The sequence below is a fragment of the Stegodyphus dumicola genome, chromosome 4 (genome assembly GCF_044657685.1).
Source record: "Stegodyphus dumicola isolate Sdum_Otavi_A_Nest chromosome 4, ASM4465768v1".
NCBI lineage: Eukaryota > Metazoa > Arthropoda > Arachnida > Araneae > Eresidae > Stegodyphus > Stegodyphus dumicola.
In genome coordinates this window covers 203,950,114-203,971,203 of record NC_140771.1, presented here as the reverse complement: position 1 = coordinate 203,971,203, position 21,090 = coordinate 203,950,114, and the positions used below count along the sequence as shown (strand labels likewise).

At 29.9% G+C, this 21,090-nt stretch overlaps 1 protein-coding gene across 1 annotated transcript in view; it reads right to left on the bottom strand.

Annotated features, from left to right (window-relative positions):
• Nucleotides 1-21,090, bottom strand: part of LOC118203327 (uncharacterized) — a 94,862-nt gene that overhangs the window by 44,735 nt on the left and 29,037 nt on the right. Inside the window, exons 7-10 of the mRNA XM_085814405.1 lie at nt 11,144-11,209; nt 10,696-10,760; nt 7,650-7,790; nt 1,414-1,528 (exon numbers count right to left, since the gene is read on the bottom strand). Coding sequence (XP_085670531.1) covers nt 1,414-1,528; nt 7,650-7,790; nt 10,696-10,760; nt 11,144-11,209 — 387 coding nt within the window. The remainder of the gene's footprint in view (nt 1-1,413; nt 1,529-7,649; nt 7,791-10,695; nt 10,761-11,143; nt 11,210-21,090) is intronic.

Sequence of the window (21,090 nt, the reverse complement as noted above, 5' to 3'; positions counted from 1 at the left end):
TAAAGTTTCATTTTTTATAGTACAAAGCATGCAACATAAACTTTGCATTCAGATTCAGTTTTCCAAATTATATTTATGCATTATTTATTGTTTCAAATAAATTAAATTTTTTTAAAGAGTTTTTGAGAAATCACTCCTTTTTGTGCATGTAAAGATAATTTAGTTGTCAGTGTAATTTAGTATTTATTTCTTATTAATTATTACCTATTCATAATCTTGGCAAAGTTTATTACCATATTTAATAATCAGCAAATTTTTAAATGCTTTTATTGTATGTGGAAGAAAATAAATATACAATTTTGAAACCTTGTATTAAACCTCACATCTTTTAAATTTTACTTAGGACTTTTCTTATGTGGCAATACTGCATTCATTTTTAATACAAAGGTCCTAAATGTTTTCCGCTTAATGTCTTCATCTTCTTCAGATCTTTAAAGAATAATAGAATGAGAACCACCTTTCTTTATACATAGCTTTCTCAAAACACTGTAGAGTGAAATAAGGATTAAGTTTGGATTCTTAAACTCATATCACACCTCTTCAGGTGAAACACACCAAGCAACTTTTCTTAGAAATATGCTCTTCAGGAACTAGTCTAAATGGTAGGGATTTTTTTTGGCAACTTTTCATAAATATGTTCCATTAGTTTAATTTTGTCTAATCTTTTCGATGATTCATTAATAAGGGATGGGAAAGAAGACAGAAACAGTACACAGCAGAGTATGTCTAGGAGGTTATCAATGTCTTTGGAAGCAAAAAAAGTTATAAATATTGCATCCTGAATTCACACAACAAATCTTCATTAACATTTCTATCATTTAAAAAATAAACCAATACATCTAATTTAAGATTCTTTTCTTTATAATATGGAGAGTTTACATATAAAAATAAGATTTTCTTGCCTTGATAATCAAAGTAGCAAGTACAATTCACTACAAGAAATGTTATTTCAAAACATATTTTCATCTTACTCTGATAAATGAAAAGGAAGCACAGAAATCATTATCAGACCTGAAAGCTAAATTAACAACCAAATTTGTGGACTACCAGACAATTCTCTACACAAATTTTGCATACCCACCAGTGTCATACTAAATTTTAAAAACTTAAATTTACATACTTTTAATACAAATAAAATATAAGCAGAATTTCAATTTTTAGTCTGATAAACCTAATAAAATTAAAATGACTATTAATTTAAGTTAAATATGCATTATTAAATAAAAACCTTTAGAAGAAGTTAAACATATACATTGCTCAAATTTCTACTGATATTTATTAAAACAAAGAGCTACTAGTATTAAATTTCAAAAGCAAATTTAATTTATAGTAAATGACTCTAGCAATTTTATTTAAATAACTAATACATAAATAATGAATATATGAAAATAATGCTTAAAAATTTCACATTACATCTTTATTTTCTGCACTCAGAAGTTTTTCTAATTCTTCTGTTACTTTCAACCACTTTCTTTCTTTTGCTAAAGTGTACTTAATATTGTTCAATTCAATACACTCCAAGCAAAATCTGCAAGAATTAATTAATTAAATAAATATACATACTAAAAGCTATAATAAAAGAACCTAATGACATAAAAAAACACAATACTGCTTTACATATACAAGAAAAACATAAGAAAAGAATAACTCGTACTCCACAAATGATTGATATGAAAAGATTTATATGCATGAGGATACCATTTTTTAAAAGCACACAAACAACAAATTATTAAAACAGAATATTAATTTTACAAATTTACATACAGTATAAAACAAAAATTACAATAAATAAATACAAATTTAACAAAGAAATATTATGAGGGAAAAAATGTTTTCATCAAAAAGAAATGCATAAGAACATGAGTTATTTATAAAAAAGGCTTATAGAAATTAATAACAGAGTACAATATGGGCACACTTCTTTTACATTTTTAACCAAACAGATTTTCTGCATCTATGCACTTAAATTAAAATGTAAATGAACATAAAATAAGAGGTGTTCTTATTTTATGTTCATTTACAAAATTATGGAAGAAAGCATTATAAATTAAATTATTTGTTACAGAAAAAGCATATTAGGGTACAACTTTTGATTTTTAAATATCTAAAACCATTTCAGATATTAAACATGCATATTTTTAGTAACTGTTCTTCTTATTTTGAAAGAAATAGTTCTTTCTCAATGTCCAAATTACACCGCATAGTATGATTATAAATAATAATAAAGGACATAAATTAATGCGAATTCTTATTTTTTATCATCATTTGACAGTATTTCCTCTTTTATTGTTATTTTTACAGAGGTGCACCTATCAATAATAAAATACAATCTGTGTTCTATGAATTCACAGTTACCAAAAGAGAGGCAGCTTGAATAAAAACTGCATGGACTTTTTGGCATTCATTTTTTGGCAATTTTATTTTCAGTATACATTATACATTTTTTTAAAAACATTGTAAACAGCAGCTAAGTTGAAATTACTAGAATAGAAAAGAGAAAAATTATAGGTATCTACTAAAAAATAAGTGATCTTTAGAACTTTATATGAATTTTTTAATGAAATTTTAAGAAGGAAAAAGGTATAAATAAAGATGTCTTGCAATTCTGTAAATACAATGAGATAGTAATTCCAATTATAAACAGACACTGATGTCTTATCTTTTAAAATTTTGACTTTGTTTTGTTTAGCCTGTACATATAGTGTGTCTAAAAAATGTAGTGACAAACATTTAGGGAAGGCAGGGTACATTATATGGATTGAAAATTTCATAGCAACCCATGACTGGAAACATCAGGGGTAAGTGGTAGCACAGGTAGAAGACTGGAAAGAACATATGAGAGTGATTAATTTGAAACATGTGTATATTGATACATGCTGTGCTGACTGAATATACCATCCCTATTGAATGTAGCCTTATTAGTGAAAAACATATAAGCTAGAAAATTCTCGTTTTGGACACTTTGTTGCAGAATGCACACATGTAGGATACTCATCGGAGAGCAATAACTGAACCCTTTGGAGATGAAAGGCATGCAAGGGCTCGGTGTTCAAAACAGACTGTACATTACAATAAGGCACTCTTAAGGCAAAGCCAATGGCATGTACGTTGGTACTGGGATTAGTCTCCACGGCATCAAAACCACACTTTCTTCCATAATGATCGAATGCATAGATTATGGCTTGCCCTCCTGCAATTTCTTAACAACCTGTACTCGCACAAATTTTGATGCACATGTGCAAACACACTACGATGCAGGATGTCTGTCTGGGAAGCATTCCTGATAAATTCATTTAGTGGCTTGTATATTGTCCTCAGAATGCCAAAAAGTCCATACAGTTTTTATACATACTAAAAGCTAAGTGCATGTCTGTAAGTTCACCATTCGTATACTGTTGCATGTTCTTCATATGCTGGCTACCACTTGAATGAGGAAATCCACCTTTCCCTTCCAATGCTATAGTGCACAGCACCACTAGCGACAATGTTTCAGTCATGGGTTGCTATGCAATTCTCATGATATGCACTATTTCTCCTAAAAGTTTATTACTGCATTTTTGAGACACCCTTTACATCAATTATTCTAAAAAATTTTCCTAAAGAAATACAAAATAAACACAGTGAACATATTGTAAGACCATTATCTGCTGTCAAACATTTTGTTTATGCCCTAAAGAAGTATTATGCTTCATTACAAGTTATGTACTCTGAACTTATGCATTGTTTACTTTAATTTCTGTAGCCAATGCTCAAATATATATATTGCTATGCTTTTCTCTTCCTGTCAGACACCAGTTGTTACGTTATTATCTTCCTTCACATTCTTGCGGGGTTCGTGTGGATTTGGAGTGAATAACGACGACACTTGATGAAGTATCGACACTCGATGAATTATTTGCCAGTATTGTCAGGACAGCTCCAAAACACGTTATACAATCGTCAATGAACTACTATAAACACGCTGACACAATCAGCGACACAGCCTTCAGGTTATCAGGCTATCACGGTGGAGACAGCTTCACCGCAAAACACCAGAGTACAGCTTCCGACTCTCCTTGGTCGTTCTTGGAACTCCACGTACTTTCGAGATTCTCTATGCTACAACTCGCGATGTACTCGACGACACATGAGCACAACTCCTGACTCTTCAGTTCAGTCGTTCCCAAAGCTCAACACGCTCTCTCGACATTGCACGAAGAGACTCCTTCGGTGAACTCGACGACCCACTCGGCACTCGCTGCCCGGCTGTCAACTTGATGACTCTGCAGGGATTGACTTGCTAGATGAGACACACACACTGACTGACTGCGGACCAGCAGGGTTTATATAGCTTTCGGCCTGTGTTCGAGAACATTCTGGGCTAAACCAGTAAGAATTTGTTCCAGAAGGTTCTCCAACCGTCCATGGTATATCGCTAATATTGGTGCCAAATGGGCAATTTCTCACTAAATGTGGCAACCCTGCCTTCCCTTGCCATTTTAAGGCAACCCTAAAACTGCTTTGCGGGGAAGCTATCTTACCGCGTCTTTACATTTCGTAACACTACCCCCTCCCAAGGACTGCACGTCCCGGGCAGTACAACCCTTGGTCGGAAGCATAATTTGATACAAACAAAACGTTTTAAAACATACAGATAACATAAACAAAGAAACATTATTGACACTATGTACAAGTTATATACACAAATTAAACACATAACAATTTTAAGTTAAAGTTCTGAATGAATTTCAGTCTCAGTCTATTCACTAAAATATACCTGGGTCAAATACTTTTCCACTGCAGTTCTCAGATATATTTATGTTTTGCATATCACAGTCTGAAGAGTCAGTTCTTTGAAACTTTCCATCCACAGAAAGATCTGAAACAGTTTGATCACCAAACTGAAGTTGGTTCGCATCATGTGTACAGTTCCCACCGGTATTTTCAACAGCTGGTACATGCACATTTCCCTTCGTTTCCTGGGAACGAGCTTCAAATTCTGCATCAGAATCATGAATGGAGCCCGATACCTTACGCAAGTATCCTGGTTTAGACTCAAGTCCTTGTCTGCAAAGTCTGCACTATGAGACGCACACATAGTTTGCAAAGTGGGCGAATTTTCTTGCAATACTGGAGCACACTGCTGAAGCTCGGAAGCTGTACTCTGGTGCTTTGCAGTGAAGCTATCTCCACCGTTATTGCCTGACAGTGTGAAGGCTGTGTTGCTGATTGTTCCAGTGTGTTTATAGTAGATTTTCGACGACTGTAAAATGTGTTATTGGAGATGCCCTGATTAATATTGGCTAAATAAAGTGTGTTTCGATACTTCCTCAAGTGTCGTCCTTATTCACTCCAAATCTACGAACCCCGTACGAATGTGATGGAGGAAAATAACGTAACAACTGGTGTCAGGAAGAGAAAAACGTAACAATATGTTAAGCCAAGAATTATGAAAGGCGACACTGAATTTTTTCTTGCTACCCATAATTGATATTTTAGTTAACACAGCATATAATATGACTAAAAGTTTTGAATCCTACTCATAGATCATCAAAATATTAAACAACACAATTAATGAAACACAAGAAAATACCAGGTATTTTACTTTAGAATAGGCATTTCAAAGCCATTTTTATTCCCAAACAATAACTGCTGCAAAATAAAATGCCTAATCCTTTAATTTGTTATTTTTTCTAATTCTCTTGAGGGGCGATGATGATACAATTATGACTGTAAATGGAGGAAGAGTTGCTACGACTTTGAAATACCTTATTTAAAGTAAAAGATTTACAGTGTTGAAAACTGAGTAAATTCACACTCATGGGCTATGATATTAGGATTGACAGTTAAAAACTTTTCTTTAAGCCTAAACAAATTATTACTTTTTATTATAAGTTATTTTTAGTGCATACATTATATTAATGCATACGAGTGTACGTTTTCAGTACACTGAAAAACATTTTCAGTAGCAAAAATAGCACAAAGAAATGATGGAGCAATAGAAAATTCACAAATCTGAATAGATTTTAGTACTGCAGGTTTGCCCATAATAGGAAATTTGTGAAACATCACATGATCTGGCAACACTGATGGCAGTTGGTGCATGTTTATCTGAGAGAGACAGACAAGGCATATGCGTCCTATCAGCTTTGCCAGTCAAAAATTTCAGAAGCTCAGCAGAACTAGTCAACTATTGAATGACAGGCTTATGCAGCTGTGTGGTCATTAAATAAGTTTGAGAGTTGGGTGTTTGAATTAAATATTCAGTTGATCACAGATCATAACTTACTACTGTATGCACAAAAGTCTGAGCCTCATTCTGCCAAATTACAGAGGTGGGCAATGGCACTTCAATCTTCAATTAATATTTCTCACAGTTCTGGTGCAGAATTAAAAAGTGCTGCTAGTCTTTCAAGACTAGTTAGTGAATGAAGTATGTGTGAACTGAGTATAAACTAAAAAACTTAAAACGTTGCCTCAATTATTTTTCTTTCATTCCAGAACTGTACAATAACTACTTACCATCTGTTTTGAAAAATTCAGTGTTTTTCATTTAATGTTTTACTGTTGTATTGTATTGTTTTTTTAAATAAATAATGTTGCATATATGTGTTTATTGCAAAAATCCATTATGGCAACAAGAGATCCATTCATGTGTTGTGAAATTAATGTTTATTACCCTTATTTCAAAAGTATGTTATTTCATCACATATACATCTCATAAATTTTAATTCTTTTAAGCTAAAAGAAGCATTAAGATATTAGGCAAATATTATTGCTGGAGTGTCCATATATCATTTAAGTATATAATTTGTTCACGTCAATGAGAGAAAATCTGAGCATTAATGAATATATTAATTATTAATATTATTTTCGTGAAGTATTATTTAAATCTGCGAACTTACTAGACAGTTCATTTCTTAGATTCTGCTTCGCGATGTAGCATAATCTTAATGGGGATGTGGGGTTGTCATGCATCTCTCTATGGTTAGCCAGTCAGCTTCCTCCTTATTGTTAGCGAAGAACCAACAAGGGAGACAGATAGTCAGTAGAAGACTGGAGTTGTCTGTGAGAACTTTGGCACTCCTGTTGGTGGGGCTGATATAATTTTGTAGCATGTTGAGATAATACCTGAGTTAAAAACATTTAAAGCTACGGTTGTTTCCATCAACTATATCTTATTAACCTATATAAATATTCCTGTACATAGTCATGTTTATAGATAATAAAAAAAGTGTTAAAATTAGATTTATCTTGAATGTGATATCTTTGCTATCCTATCAAGCATGACAGCATTTGTTGTTGATAAAACAATTTCATCCACCTTCAATTAAATTATGACTCCCAATCTTAATACCTCCCCCCCTGCAAAGAAGATAAGTGCGGATGAGAAAGATAATGACTGCAAAGATGGTAAGAATATATAATTAGTTTGCCAATTATTTTCTGTAAAACTTTCTTACAGTAGTGCAAATAAACTTCCAGCATTAAATAAAAATACTTCATTCTGATAAGATTCAAAATATAACTTTTAATAATTTTAATATTATACAGTAATTATTATCAAGTATTTCAGCTTTTACAGCTATTTCAAAATAATCATTATCACTACACAAGCAAATTAAATTTTGTGCATCTAATAATCACAAAATAATGAAATCCTAATTTACCTAATATCACCAAACTTTTTTTCACAATTTATCTTAGGCTTGATAATATACATAATAGCATGCAAGTTACTTCTAAAATCCACTTGACTGTTTTCATTCTGTGTAGTACATCTTGTTACTGATAAATCTGACTCACATTTCCTGTGAAAAATAATTTTTAATACAATAATTAGTTTATTTTATGCGACTTATTTGGTTTGCTTCTTTTTACAACTTAAATTTACTTTTCATTTTAAGGACTTGTTTTTATTAGTGAAAAATATTTACATGAATGAACATTGAAAATATAACTTGACAGCTATTAAATGGTTATTTTAAAGGCAGCATAGTATAAAAATTAATTAAAAAAAAAAAAAAAGAAATCGTACTCCAGCTAATACTTGACAACTAATATACAACTAATATAAATCTTTGGCACTTGCATATTAATGCAAACCTGGTGGTGATTTTTTTACAGAAGAAAAAATATACTGACTTATTACAGCAAAATATTGTCTATTACAAATATACCTATTAGACAATTTAATTATGCATTTATCTCAAAAATCAATAAATAAACTGAGTTAAATATGAGTTTTTATTTCTTTTGCTTTGGTGGAAATTTTGTGAAGACTGCTTTAAAAATAGAGCCAAAATATTGTTCTCTTCAGCAATTTTGTAATAAAATATGTATTCCTGCAGAAATTTTATTGCATTTTCTACCATTACAGGCAAATCCCATAACAGCATATTTTAAAATTAAGTCTATGGTGAAAAATATCATGATTTATATATAAATTATTAGAATTTGGAATACACAAAAAAGAACTCATACAAAATGTGGCAATGTGAGTTGCTAAAACTAAAGAACTGTTATGTACATGGTTTACAGAGTTTGGTGAATTTTTAACATTCTATAGAGGTAGTTGCACTAAAATGTAAGTACCAAACTTTTACCTTTATAGTATGAAATGTGCAAGTATACAGTGTCAAAAAGTTGATGGTACTTCCTTATTACAGCTGCTACTGCATAGGCAGCCTAGCCTGAGAATCAAATAAGCTGCATATTAAAAAATTTAACAAGTTTTATAGTTTGATAAATACTACTTTGCTACTTTAATGAAAACATACCAAACTGACTTTTTGATTGAGAAGAAACGGTTACTCTCTCTCTATATATGTATAAAGTTAATTTTTAGCTGCAAATACAAGTTTGACAACTTTTCAAAGAATACTTATTTGGCAGCAGTTATGAAGGTAATAATAATTTAAATATGATAAATTACTTCAATACTTGTAAAAAGAAACTTGTTGCCAATGATGTCAAAATGTCAACAACATCTGCCATAACCAGCTTCGTACTACTACCTGAAAATTAATTAAGTGTGAAACACACATTGAAGTTTCTTTGTTTCTTTTCCCAGAGAGAAATATTGGTACTTTCTTGCTAAAGTGCTCATAACAGTGGCTTTTCACAACATCTGATCAGTTCATTATAGACTAGGTCGCTAAGTTTTTTTTTTTTTTTTCTATTTTGGCATCTAATTGTAGTGGAAGTACACAACAAGGAACTATCTGTTATATACTTGTTCATACTTATGATAGATAAAATAAATAAATAAATAAAAAAAAAAAAAAAAAAAAAAAAAAAAAACTAAAGAATTTGGATTTTACGAACAATTTTGTTTAAATACATTAAATACAGACCATCAAAAAATCATACGAATTATGATTACACTATTCTTCTTAAACTAAAAATAACACCTATGGCTGTCACTCAATAAGCCAAAATCTTCATTGTTAAATAAAAATTAAGCCAAAGAGATTAAAAAAATATTAAGCTAAAAAATTTTTGTTCTATTATTTCTTTCTTGAACATCAAACTATATAACAAGTATCAAATATTAAGTAAATTTTCCCTTAAATAAAATTATACTTATATCATACACATAAACAAATAATTATAACATATAGATTATTACAAAATTTTTTCATTACCATTAGACCACTTTTGATGCAGATGAAAACAATGCAGCAATTGTGCAATTGAGAATGATGGTAGAAAAGGTAGAAACATTTTATTAATTAAAATTAATGTAAAATGTTAAGAAAAATAGACTTTTAAAAAAATATTCACATCACTGTGCTTAGGAGAATACATTTTTACATGAAAAATAAGAGAAATCTTAAATCTCATCAATTTGCAAAATTTCTACTTTGCACAATTTGAATTTTCAGTTGTGATGCAATGAAAACAACTGATTTTAAGTGTCACTTGGATAAAATTTATAAATCTTAGAATAAATGGAAAGATCAAACACTTACCATAAAGTACTGACTTCATCAGTCAGTAATTCCTAATTATTCATTGATAAGTTATGAACAAAAATAACTAAGAGAATTAAAACTATTATTCTGCAAATTTTAATAATTACCAAATTCCATTTGCATTTTGTTTGTGGTATATCATATTCCAGGATTTAAAAATTAAAATAAATTAAATTAGTAAAATTTTTATTAAAATTTTAATATTCATATATATTCATAATATATTTTAATAGTTAATATTATTTTTTATTGTTAAAACTATGAAATACGGAAGGTAAATTACTAATTATATAACAGACTTTTTTAAAGGATAACTGAATATACTAAAACTTACTGATAAAAATATTTTGCATATGAAAATAATTCTGTTTCACCAACTGGATTAAAAAAGTAAAAAATATAAAATACATAATAAAAATTTCTCCATTCAATATGAGCATTTCTAAACACAGCACAAAAGCATTCTTTAAACTGCTTATCATTTTTTAAGAAGAAATGATAGGAGAGAAGCAATTATGACATTTAAAATTTTTTTCTGAAAACCTAGAAAACAAAAATTTTATATTCTCGGGGGGAAGGGGGCTGCTTTCAGTTTAAAATATTTCATAAAAATGATAATATAAGATCCTATGATAAAAAATTTATTATATTTTCAAAAACATTTAAAACAAATTTGTTAACAATGTCGCTAGGCACAATAATTTATTATGAGAAAATAATTATTTGCTTTTAAACTTACCTGATAACTTTATTTTTAGTATATTTCATCTGATGATGGCTATATTTAATACTTGACCAATAAATCTGAAAAAAAAAAAAAAAAAAAAAAAAAAAATTAATACTATTTTTCATTTCAGAAAATTTCTGGTTTTATATTGTATAATTCACTAGCATATGAGACTCTTTATGAATAAAAAGTTCATATTAATACTTAATTTTTTACTAATTTATACAAGAAATTTTTGAAATAATAAGCAAATAAATAAATATTCAGTAGTACAGCAAATGGACCTTCCCCCCCCCAAAAAAAAAGTACCATATACTAGATAAAAGCTTTACTTAAATTGTTGCTAAATTTTAAAATGCATTTCACATATGAGAGGAATTTTGTATATTTCAACAGTTTTGTTCTAATAGTGGACTATTGATCCATATATAAAATAGTTGAAATATACTGAAGTTCTTACCTTTTTAACAGCAGTATTTCCTTTGTTTTCATTTTTAATTCTGCAAATGTGCACATCCTTATAATCCTGTACAAAATGAATGCATATATTGCAGTAATATAATAATTAAGTTTATAAAATTTAAACTGTCAGAGAAAAACATTGAATAAATGAACAAGGAGTCTTATCTATTATTTTCACTGCTTTGTATCATGAGCAAATTCATTCAGAGAAAATACAGTCAAAAGTCGTTAATTCGGACAAACATAATCCGGACCTCAAAGCTAAAAACTTTCTGCGCATGCGCCGCGTTGACGCATGCGCATAGGCGTTTAAGCGTGTGCGTAAGACCTTTACGACTGCGCATTTGCATGTGCACAAGCGCAGAATACGTTTTCGCTGCGCGTTTAATGTATAACGGACGGTATAAGCTAAAATTATATAATTGTCTATTTCAGTTAATGTTGATGATTGCGTTGTTCCTTAATCTTCAAATTGGATTCGGCTTATTATTTTTTGCAGACTGTAAGAGCAATTTTATAAAAGTAAGCTTGAACTTTCGATTATGTCAAATAGAATTTCCGATGCTGGAGCTCCCAAAGGATCTACGAAAACGAAAATATGTTTCGATGTCCATCAAACAAAAAGTGGAATTGCTCCAAAAAATGGATAAAGGCATATCCTTTGTTTATCTAACCTTTCCGAAATCTGTTTATCAATTTCACGCTGCTCTGCGCGCGCGGGGGGGGGGGCGTGGTGGCATGCAATGAACTGGAAGTTGATCTGTCAACACTATCGTTATCTTCAGGGCAGATGTTTTTATTTTATTCGGCTTATAATTCCTTATTAAATGTAGTATTTCATCTCGATGTACTTCGTCTTTGATATGATTTAAATCAAATTCCTCGTCATTATAAATATCACGAATACAAATCAAATAGTTTTCTGGTGGCAATTTTCTAATTTCGGCTATGCATAATGTATGCTTTACGCATGCGCGCATTGAAAGAAATGTTTAATAAAGTAACCAAATAAATATTAAGCTTTTTTTTTTTTTGTAAATTTTGATACCCTTTAGATAATAATTGCTCATTATTTTATAAATTACGGTTTCATATTTTTAATTTTATAATTTCTGCATGCCATCTTACCAGATTTAAACTGATAATCTATAATCCGGAATCACCGAAGTCCCGACGAGTCCGGATTAAAGACTTTTGACTGTATAAGATATTAATAGTAATAATAATAATATTGTTAAAATGAATAAATAATTATTTGATACCATTATGGCTTTAAAATAATAATATAAAATGATACTAAAAGGTAAGTAATAAATGTTAAACTTCAGATTATCGAAACTGGAATTTTGCTAGGATAAGGCATTAATGATTAAACAGTACATAAACGGAATTCATTGAATTAAGAGTTAATTAAAAAGTAAATAACAAGATTACATTAAAAATAGCCTTTCCAAATGCTTGCCGCTAAACACACTTGGCTCATTTATTTATCACCCTCTTCTTTCTTACAGTAAAAAAAAGCAAGAGAGAGGGACAGTTTAACTCCTATTTTAGTTAGCTAACTTACAAAATTTCAACTTGCATTTTTCACGTCTCAAATGCACAATATATATTAGAATCATATATAACATTGTTCTAACATACATATTTTGACACAAATCAGCTGAAATGACATGCTGATTTTTTTTTTTTTTTTTTTTTTTGCAGATTCCTATTTTATGCCTCAAATTATGCCATGCCAAAGTAACAAGTTTTTTTTTAAAAAAAAATTAACAGTGTTAGTGAGTTTGGTATATATTCAATATCATTCTTAAAGCTAAACTTACTTGATTTCTTCTTTTATAATTTGCAATTTAAGTTTAATCCAAATAAAATTCATGCATATTTCCTAATTTATTTAAAAATAATTTTTTTGAAAAAAACTTTCGAACTTAAACCTTAAAAGTTTTTGCCATCATCTTAAAAGTAGATGTATTTGTTGGTATACTTGCAAAGAATTAGAGATATTTATTCAAAATTTCCAAAGATATATGTGAATTTATACATTGCTGCATTCTGAAATTTGGCATAGTGATAATAATGCTAAGTATGGTTTTGCACTTTGTTACACTCTTCAGTAACTTTAAACAGCTAATTTTGCCTTAAATTTCCAAGTGTACTTTTATACAGTATTACTAATATATAATTTCTTTATCATCATTTTTATTGACGAGGCAAAATAAATATATTTTTAATAATCATCAAAAAGCTATCTTTCATATTTATAAAGAATATTAATAAAAAGTTAAAGATTACTTCCGCCCCTTTCTCATAAGTGTAAATTTTTATCTTTGTCATTTTATCATCCACTAGTTTACTTCATTATCTAAGTAATTAAATTTATTTACAGATTAAAAAAGGGTGCATGACATATATATATATTAAAGAATATGCCAAAAATATTGTATTAATATATTAAATATATAATAGATATATTAAAAATAAAAAAAAATATTAAACATTTCTGTAGCAGAAACATGTTTCTACTACAGAAATGTTTAGTTAAAAATTTTCTAGAACGTTAGAATTTTTTCTTCTTTTCTGTGTGCAACAAATAAAAGTTTTCTAAAGATGTTTTATGTCCAAAGATATACTAAAGCATTAACTGCATAATATAATTTTTTTTTTATTAAATTGTTATAGATATTTGAAATGGCTACTAACATTACCATCAAAGACTCTTCTTTTCTTTTCTTTTTTTTTTCTTTCTTTTAAGCATAGTTTTTATATAAACATAAATTTTAAAACTAATTTTTTTTTTTTTTTAAAAGTCAAATTGTTATACAAACACTCAAATCTATTTCAGAACTCAAACAACAAAAATCAGCGTTATATTTTCTAATTTTCACAGGACTAGTTTCAATGGTTTTACCAAACCATCATCCTCAGCTCCAAAAGTGCAAATGAACGAGATTGTGTCTTAATTACTAAAATATATATCAATCAAATTAATCAGTCAAATAATGGAAGCTTAAAGGTTACATAGAAATCATCCACAGCTATTCTGAATTCGGTAGGCAATGAAGGCACGATCATTATTATATAAATCTAAGAATATAATTTTTTTTAAATAAAATAAAAATTAAACTAACTTCTTGTTTTAAAATGCCTTTTCCTATGTAGAGTATTTTCATTATGGGCTTAAAATTCTAATTAGAATGTATTAGTCAAGACAAGAATTCTAATCATCGGTAATATGATAATGATTATTACAGTTACATTTATTTTTACAATATTATTTGTTACATTTACTGTTACTTTAGTATTTATTAAAATTCTTCCTGAAAACTAATTCTAAAAATTTAAAAATTTGTCTTTTTCTATGCACATATTGCTAGTTGTATGTCACCAAAATTTTCATACCTGAATTTCTACTCTTTCCTTTAACTCCATCAAAAAGTACAAATTAAGTGAGTTTAATAGATAAATGTCAATCTAAGTTTAAAAACAAAGCATTGGCAATCAACTACCTCTGCAGTATCTTTCATATTTTCCCTGATTGGATAATTACTCTGGTTTTCAGCGAGTTTATGGTTATGCTATTAACAAACATGCATAAATTAGGTTGCTTGAGGGAAGAAATGCGTTCAAGGTAGAACTTTTCTAAAGGAAAGGGCTCATATTCATATTGCACATGGAGAAAATCAAAGAAACCAACCATACAGCGAGCTCATTCGCTTGGGTTGGACTTCTGGACAAAGTATCAGTATTCAGCACTTTTTAATCTCTCAGTCACTGGTAGAATCACTTAAATTAGAAGCTAGATTATTAGTGCCTGATTTACTGTTTGGTTTTCAGATACTTAAAACACCATTATATTCTCAGTAAAAAAAAAAAAAAAGATTACATTTTGTTAATGCATTAATTTTTAAACTACCAAGCTGTACAGCAAATGAACATTCAGCTACAACTGAAGTTATTGAATGCACTTGCTTTTCTTAGAATTTAAACTAAAGATAGGATGATACTAGAGACAGTCCTTTCCTTTTAAAGGAAAGTTTTCTTTTCTGACATGAAGGAGAAAAAGGAAAGCACCATTCTAATTTTACAGAGCCATGCTCAAAACAGACCTGTACAACAGAGGGACCAAAAAGATATTTAAAAAAATTTTCTGTTGCTATATTCCGGAAAAATTACCTATTGATTAGCTAAGCTCCCCCCAATTACATCTTCCCTTCCAGAAAAATTTTTAGTGTTAATGAAACTTATCTTCCCTTTTCTCTAATGTGTTTAATATGCCTAGCCTCTAAAGATATTAAGTATCATTATCTAAATTGTTTCACTATTTCATTCTGACCAAATACTGATGAAGTGAAAGGCAATACCTCTACTCATAAGAATGTCACAAAACCCCTTATTTCAAAAAGCTATTCCAAAAGTGCTGGGCAATGAATAAAAAAGCAAGGATGGTTGTGGATAGATCCGTAGAAAGCGTCAATATCATAAGAGCATTAAGGTATTCCTGAGGCAATATGGAATTAAGAAGAAAAACAGTAATACTTATTTTTTGGGCTTTTTTTAGGTTATGCCTTTTTTTTTCCGATTTACAAAATAAAAAAATTGAACTTAATTGAAAATACATGTAATATTTAAGAAATTAAATGTAGGATAACGAAGCTGTGTAAAGAAGTGACACAACGACAAAATATGTAAAGCAAAGGAAACTGTGTGTATGCATCTCATGCTAAATTAAAATACCAATTATACATCTTTTCTGACTGGTGCACTGAAAGATGTATTTATTAAACATGCAGTTTGCAAAGGCATCATAGTGATTTGGACAGAAAGTATTCTTTCCAAAGAAATGTAATTCAAATAAATAAAGTGATGATAGTCCACACTGCTGCAAACATCGACACAACTTATGAGCTGATACTGGGCGTGCTGCAAACATGCCTATTTCCTGACTAATGGTCCATGATGTGGTCGTACGGTTTTGCAGTGCTGACCTCACAACATGTCTGTCCTCTCTGGCATTAGTTATGGGAGGGTGTTGAGATCCTGTATGCCATTCAATATGACCCTCAGCAATCCTTTGATTCCATATTCGCATGGCAGTGGTTGAATATCGACCAGTGCAACTGGCGATATCAGGGAATAATAATCTGCACTTTTGATAGGCAATTATCCTGCCTCTATCGAATTTTGAAACTTGCTAGTAAGCATTTCCTCTTCTTATTCGAGGCATAACACAATATTCTGAGTAAACTCCAACCTTACAAAGCACTTTCTGAATGAGAAATCCACTATAAAACTTTTCTTTTATGCAGTGCTTCAGACATCATTTCTCCCTCCTGTGTCGTCTAAATGCGCTGAAATACTAAGCATTTGCATATCCCAGTTTTTTTTTCCTTTTATGAGATTTTGACGTTTGTCAGATCATTCCTTCCTGGTGTTGCAATTTTAATGGCTAGCAGTGTATAAAATAAATATATTTGCAAGAAGGCAAATTAAAAAGAATTAAAGGTTTTTTTAATCATGTTCAGAATAAAAGGGAAAGTGAAAAAAGTTACCATAAATTGAGAAGTTCATCAACTGAAATTCAAAAAGTGCATCTAACTATATCTTCAAATTACTGTTTCTCACCAAATTTTGTTTTTAGGCATAATCTGAGTCATACAATCAACATATGGAAAATGTTGGCATATTATTTCAGAAAAAGTCTAATTTTGTGTCAAAATACATATATTAGAACATTGCTACGTATAAGTGCCAATTCTTAATTTGACTTCAGCACTAAATAAAATTGCTTCATGTTAAAAGAATCAGTCATCTATTAGCCTATATGATCAATAATTTGGCTCTATATGATCAATAATTTGGCTTAGCATACACCTCAGACTGATAGATTCTTCATTGAAAGATATCTCAGATGCCAGCTTGGCGAACCTGTACTTAGTATTTTTTGCTTTCCTCATTACATGATGTTAATGCCAGAGGCACAATCTGTGAAAAATGTATAATTTGTGTTAAAAAATGCACCAAGATAAGACACCAATGCTTATATTGTAGCGCCACCTCAAAGCCGCTTCTGTTGAGTTATTTTAGCTTATTCTGAGATGACGCCGACTAATCTGAATTATGCGGTGTTTTGAGTAATTAATAAATTTGATACACAGTCCATTCAGAGATTTTGTGTATGGTGATTTATTTTAAATATGAGTTTAAGTGAGCTATTGACAGGCTGATTGTTGGCCCTTGAGTTGCCCGAGTTATAAGTTATACCGGTATAGTGTAAACATGTGTATCAAATTCTGTAGAGTGTCTGTCAATTTCAGAAGATGAGTGTAATTTCAAAAGTGAAAAAGAGGAAGATCATCTATGTATTGGTATAGAGTTGAATTTAGACTTTTTAGAAGCAAAAACTATATCAGATTTAATTGATATAATTTAAAACAGTGAAAGATATAAAAATGACCCTGTATTAGTTGAAGGTATAGCAAATAATTTTTTTAAGATATTTTAAAAAATTTTATGTCGCTATATTCCGGAAAAATTACCTATTGATTAGCTAAGCTCCCCCCAATTACATCTTCCCTTCCAGAAAAATTTTTAGCGTTAATGAAACTTATCTTCCCTTTTCTCTAATGTCTTTAAAATGCCTAGCCTCTAAAGATATTAAGTATCATTATCTAAATTGTTTCACTATTTCATTCTGACCAAATACTGATGAAGTGAAAGGCAATACCTCTACTCATAAGAATGTCACAAAACCCCTTATTTCAAAAAGCTATTCCAAAAGTGCTGGGCAATGAATAAAAAGCAAGGATGGTTGTGGATAGATCCGTAGAAAGTGTCAATATCATAAGAGCATTAAGGTATTCCTGAGGCAATATGGAATTAAGAAGAAAAACAGTAATACTTATTTTTTGGGCTTTTTTTAGGTTATGCCTTTTTTTTTTCCGATTTACAAAATAAAAAAATTGAACTTAATTGAAAATACATGTAATATTTAAGAAATTAAATGTAGGATAACAAAGCTGTGTAAAGAAGTGACACAATGACAAAATATGTAAAGCAAAGGAAACTGTGTGTATGCAAAAGAAAAAGTGACCAGAGCTGATTGCTCGAACTTGAGAAATTAAAAATGGAACAAGCAAAATTGGAATGAAGCTGTGAGCAGACTCAAAGAGTGAAAGTCTCATGGAATATGAGAAAAGAGAAAGTGTAGAATCTCTAGACTCTCTTATTAAAAGCATATGGACTTTAACAACTAAAATTCCAAATAGACCGGAAGATTGGGGTTATTTCTTTTCATCTTTAGAAAAACACTCATTTCTAAAAATGTTCTAGAGAAATTTAAATTGGAAATTCTTCTAAATTTGTTAGGAGAAAAAGTCACAAATGTTATAACATACATTAAAGATGACAAGTTAGGAGATTATTCAAAGGTTAAAGCAATAGTGCTAAGAGAATTCAAACCTTCTCCCCAAATTTGTTTAGAACATTTTAGTAAGATGCAATGAATGATGAATGAAACTTATGTGCAATTCATGTCTAGATTAACTACAAGTTGGAATTATTATTTGAAATTGAAAAAGGTAACTGACCTTGAGACATTAAAACAATTAGTGGTATCTAATAAAATATGTCAAACACTTGATAAAGGTTATGAATTTTATAAATGCAATGCAAGGAAATTCCTGGTTTAAACCTGTAGAATTGGCTAAGGAGATAGACTTATATTATACATCAAAGGGAAAACCTGTGGTTGATAATACTAGGTTGAGCAATAAAAATTTTATTCAAAAAATGTTTCAAAGGTTTTTTTTTAACTGATGTAAAAAATTCGAAATGTATTTTATCATTTGATGACAGTTTGTACAAATGCCCTATTTATAAAAATGTAACAGTTAACGATAAGAGTTAAACTATTAATATTGAAACATCTGTGTTTCAACTGTTTAAGAAATCATAAAGTGATTGATTGCAGCAATAAATTCTCTTGTGGTATTTGTAAAAAGAAACATCATGACTTTTCATTTCCCTCCTGGGGAAAAAAAAAAAAATAAATAAAATAAATAAATAAATAAATAAATAAAAAATAAAATAAAATACATCAAATAAAAATAAACATAAATAAATAAACAATGAGATGGTTTCGCAGGTGACAAGTCATGAAAATAAAAATATTCATTTGAATTTGGATACAAGGGCTCCATCATTTAAGTTTTTGCAGGCTAAAGTGAGTACTAATCAAAATTTATTCTCAACAACGTGCAATCTTGCCAACAAATTAAAAGCTATCTTACTCAGCACTTTTGTTTGTTTGATTAAAAATGTATCGGATAACTTTTTTAAAGTTACAGGTTTGTTAGATTGGGTACCAATACAAATTTTATGACCAAAAGGTTAGAAGATTTGCTTCAATTACAGGGAGAAAGACTAGCGTTTATATAAAATCTAGAGTTAGTGCAACTTTTCTAAATAAAGACAAGAGTTTCGATTTAAGTTAAAATTTTTTGGTGGTTTCTAAAATTACAGAATATACTTCCTGTAGGCCTTTTGAAACTAATATTTCATCTTTAGACAACAGCAGTTTAGCAAATAGGTCCAATTGAATTTCTAGTAAGAGCATAACATTTCTATGAGCTTTTATAACCAGCTTAAATTTCGCTTCGGGCTTCAAATTTAAGATTACAAAATAGTGTTTTCGGCTATATTGTAAGTGGGACTCTTCCTGCTAAAGGGGAAAGTAAATTACTTTATGGGCTTATTACAGATAATTTGGAATTAGAAAGAGCAGTAAAAAGTTTTGGGAAAACGAAAATGTAGAGAGTCTGAGATTTCTAAGTGTAAAAAAGCAGAAATTTTGAACAGCATTTTCTCAAAAACTATTCTAGGACTGAAAATAGAAAATATGTAGTAAAGATGCCATTAAAGGGAGACTCGTTGTCTTGGTGAATCTAAGCAAAATGCAGTGAAATGTTTAAATTCTCCTTGGAATCGCTTAGGTAAAAATTCTAAATTTTGTGAACTGTATAAAACTTTTATGAAAGAGTATTTAAGTATGGGTCATATGGAAGAAGTAACTGAACCTGAAGAACCAGATATAAATTATTATATTCCAAATTATTGTGTGTTGTATCTTGAAACAAATAGTACACCCTTGAGAGTTGCATTTAATGCAAGTGCCTTAACTTCAACTGGAAAATGATTAAATTGTTTACAGTTTAAGAGATACAATTCAGGATAATTTATCAGCCATTATGCTGAGATTTAGGAAACATCAGTTCACCTTTGTAGCAGACATAAAGAAAATGTATAGGATGACACTGATGGATCCTAGTCAACAAGATTTATTGAGAATTTTATTCAAAGCTGAAATGCAAAATCCAATAAAAGTGTTTAAATTATACACTGTAACATAAGGCACAGGTAGTGCACCTTTTTGTGGAAACAAGATCGGTGCAGCAGTTAGTGAAAGACGAGGGAAATGGCTTTCCATTAGCATCTTCTGCATTGTTGCCAGACATCTACATGGACAATGTCTCAACAAGAGCTAATAGTCTAAATCAAGCTAAGGACATTCAACAACAGCTTTTATCTTTGTTACGTAGACATTCCCTTATCAACAGCATGAGATAGAAAGAAGGAAGACAAAATCTGAAGGTTTTCATATATAGCAAACCAAATGTCAAATTTACCAATTAATAGAACTTGTGAAGAAATGTGGAGAAATGGCAATAAATGAAGATGGTATAGCATGTTTTTCATTGCAATGACAATGTCCCAATCATCAAATCAACTAATGGGCATGAAATCTGTCATATAGTTCTAAATGTTAAAAGTATCGCTAATTATAGCACAGAGAGTGATAGAGATCTTATTGAGAATGAAAAAAAAAAAAATTGATTGACAATTTAGTGCACATTCTCAACATGGCAGTTTCAGGACTTGAAAAAT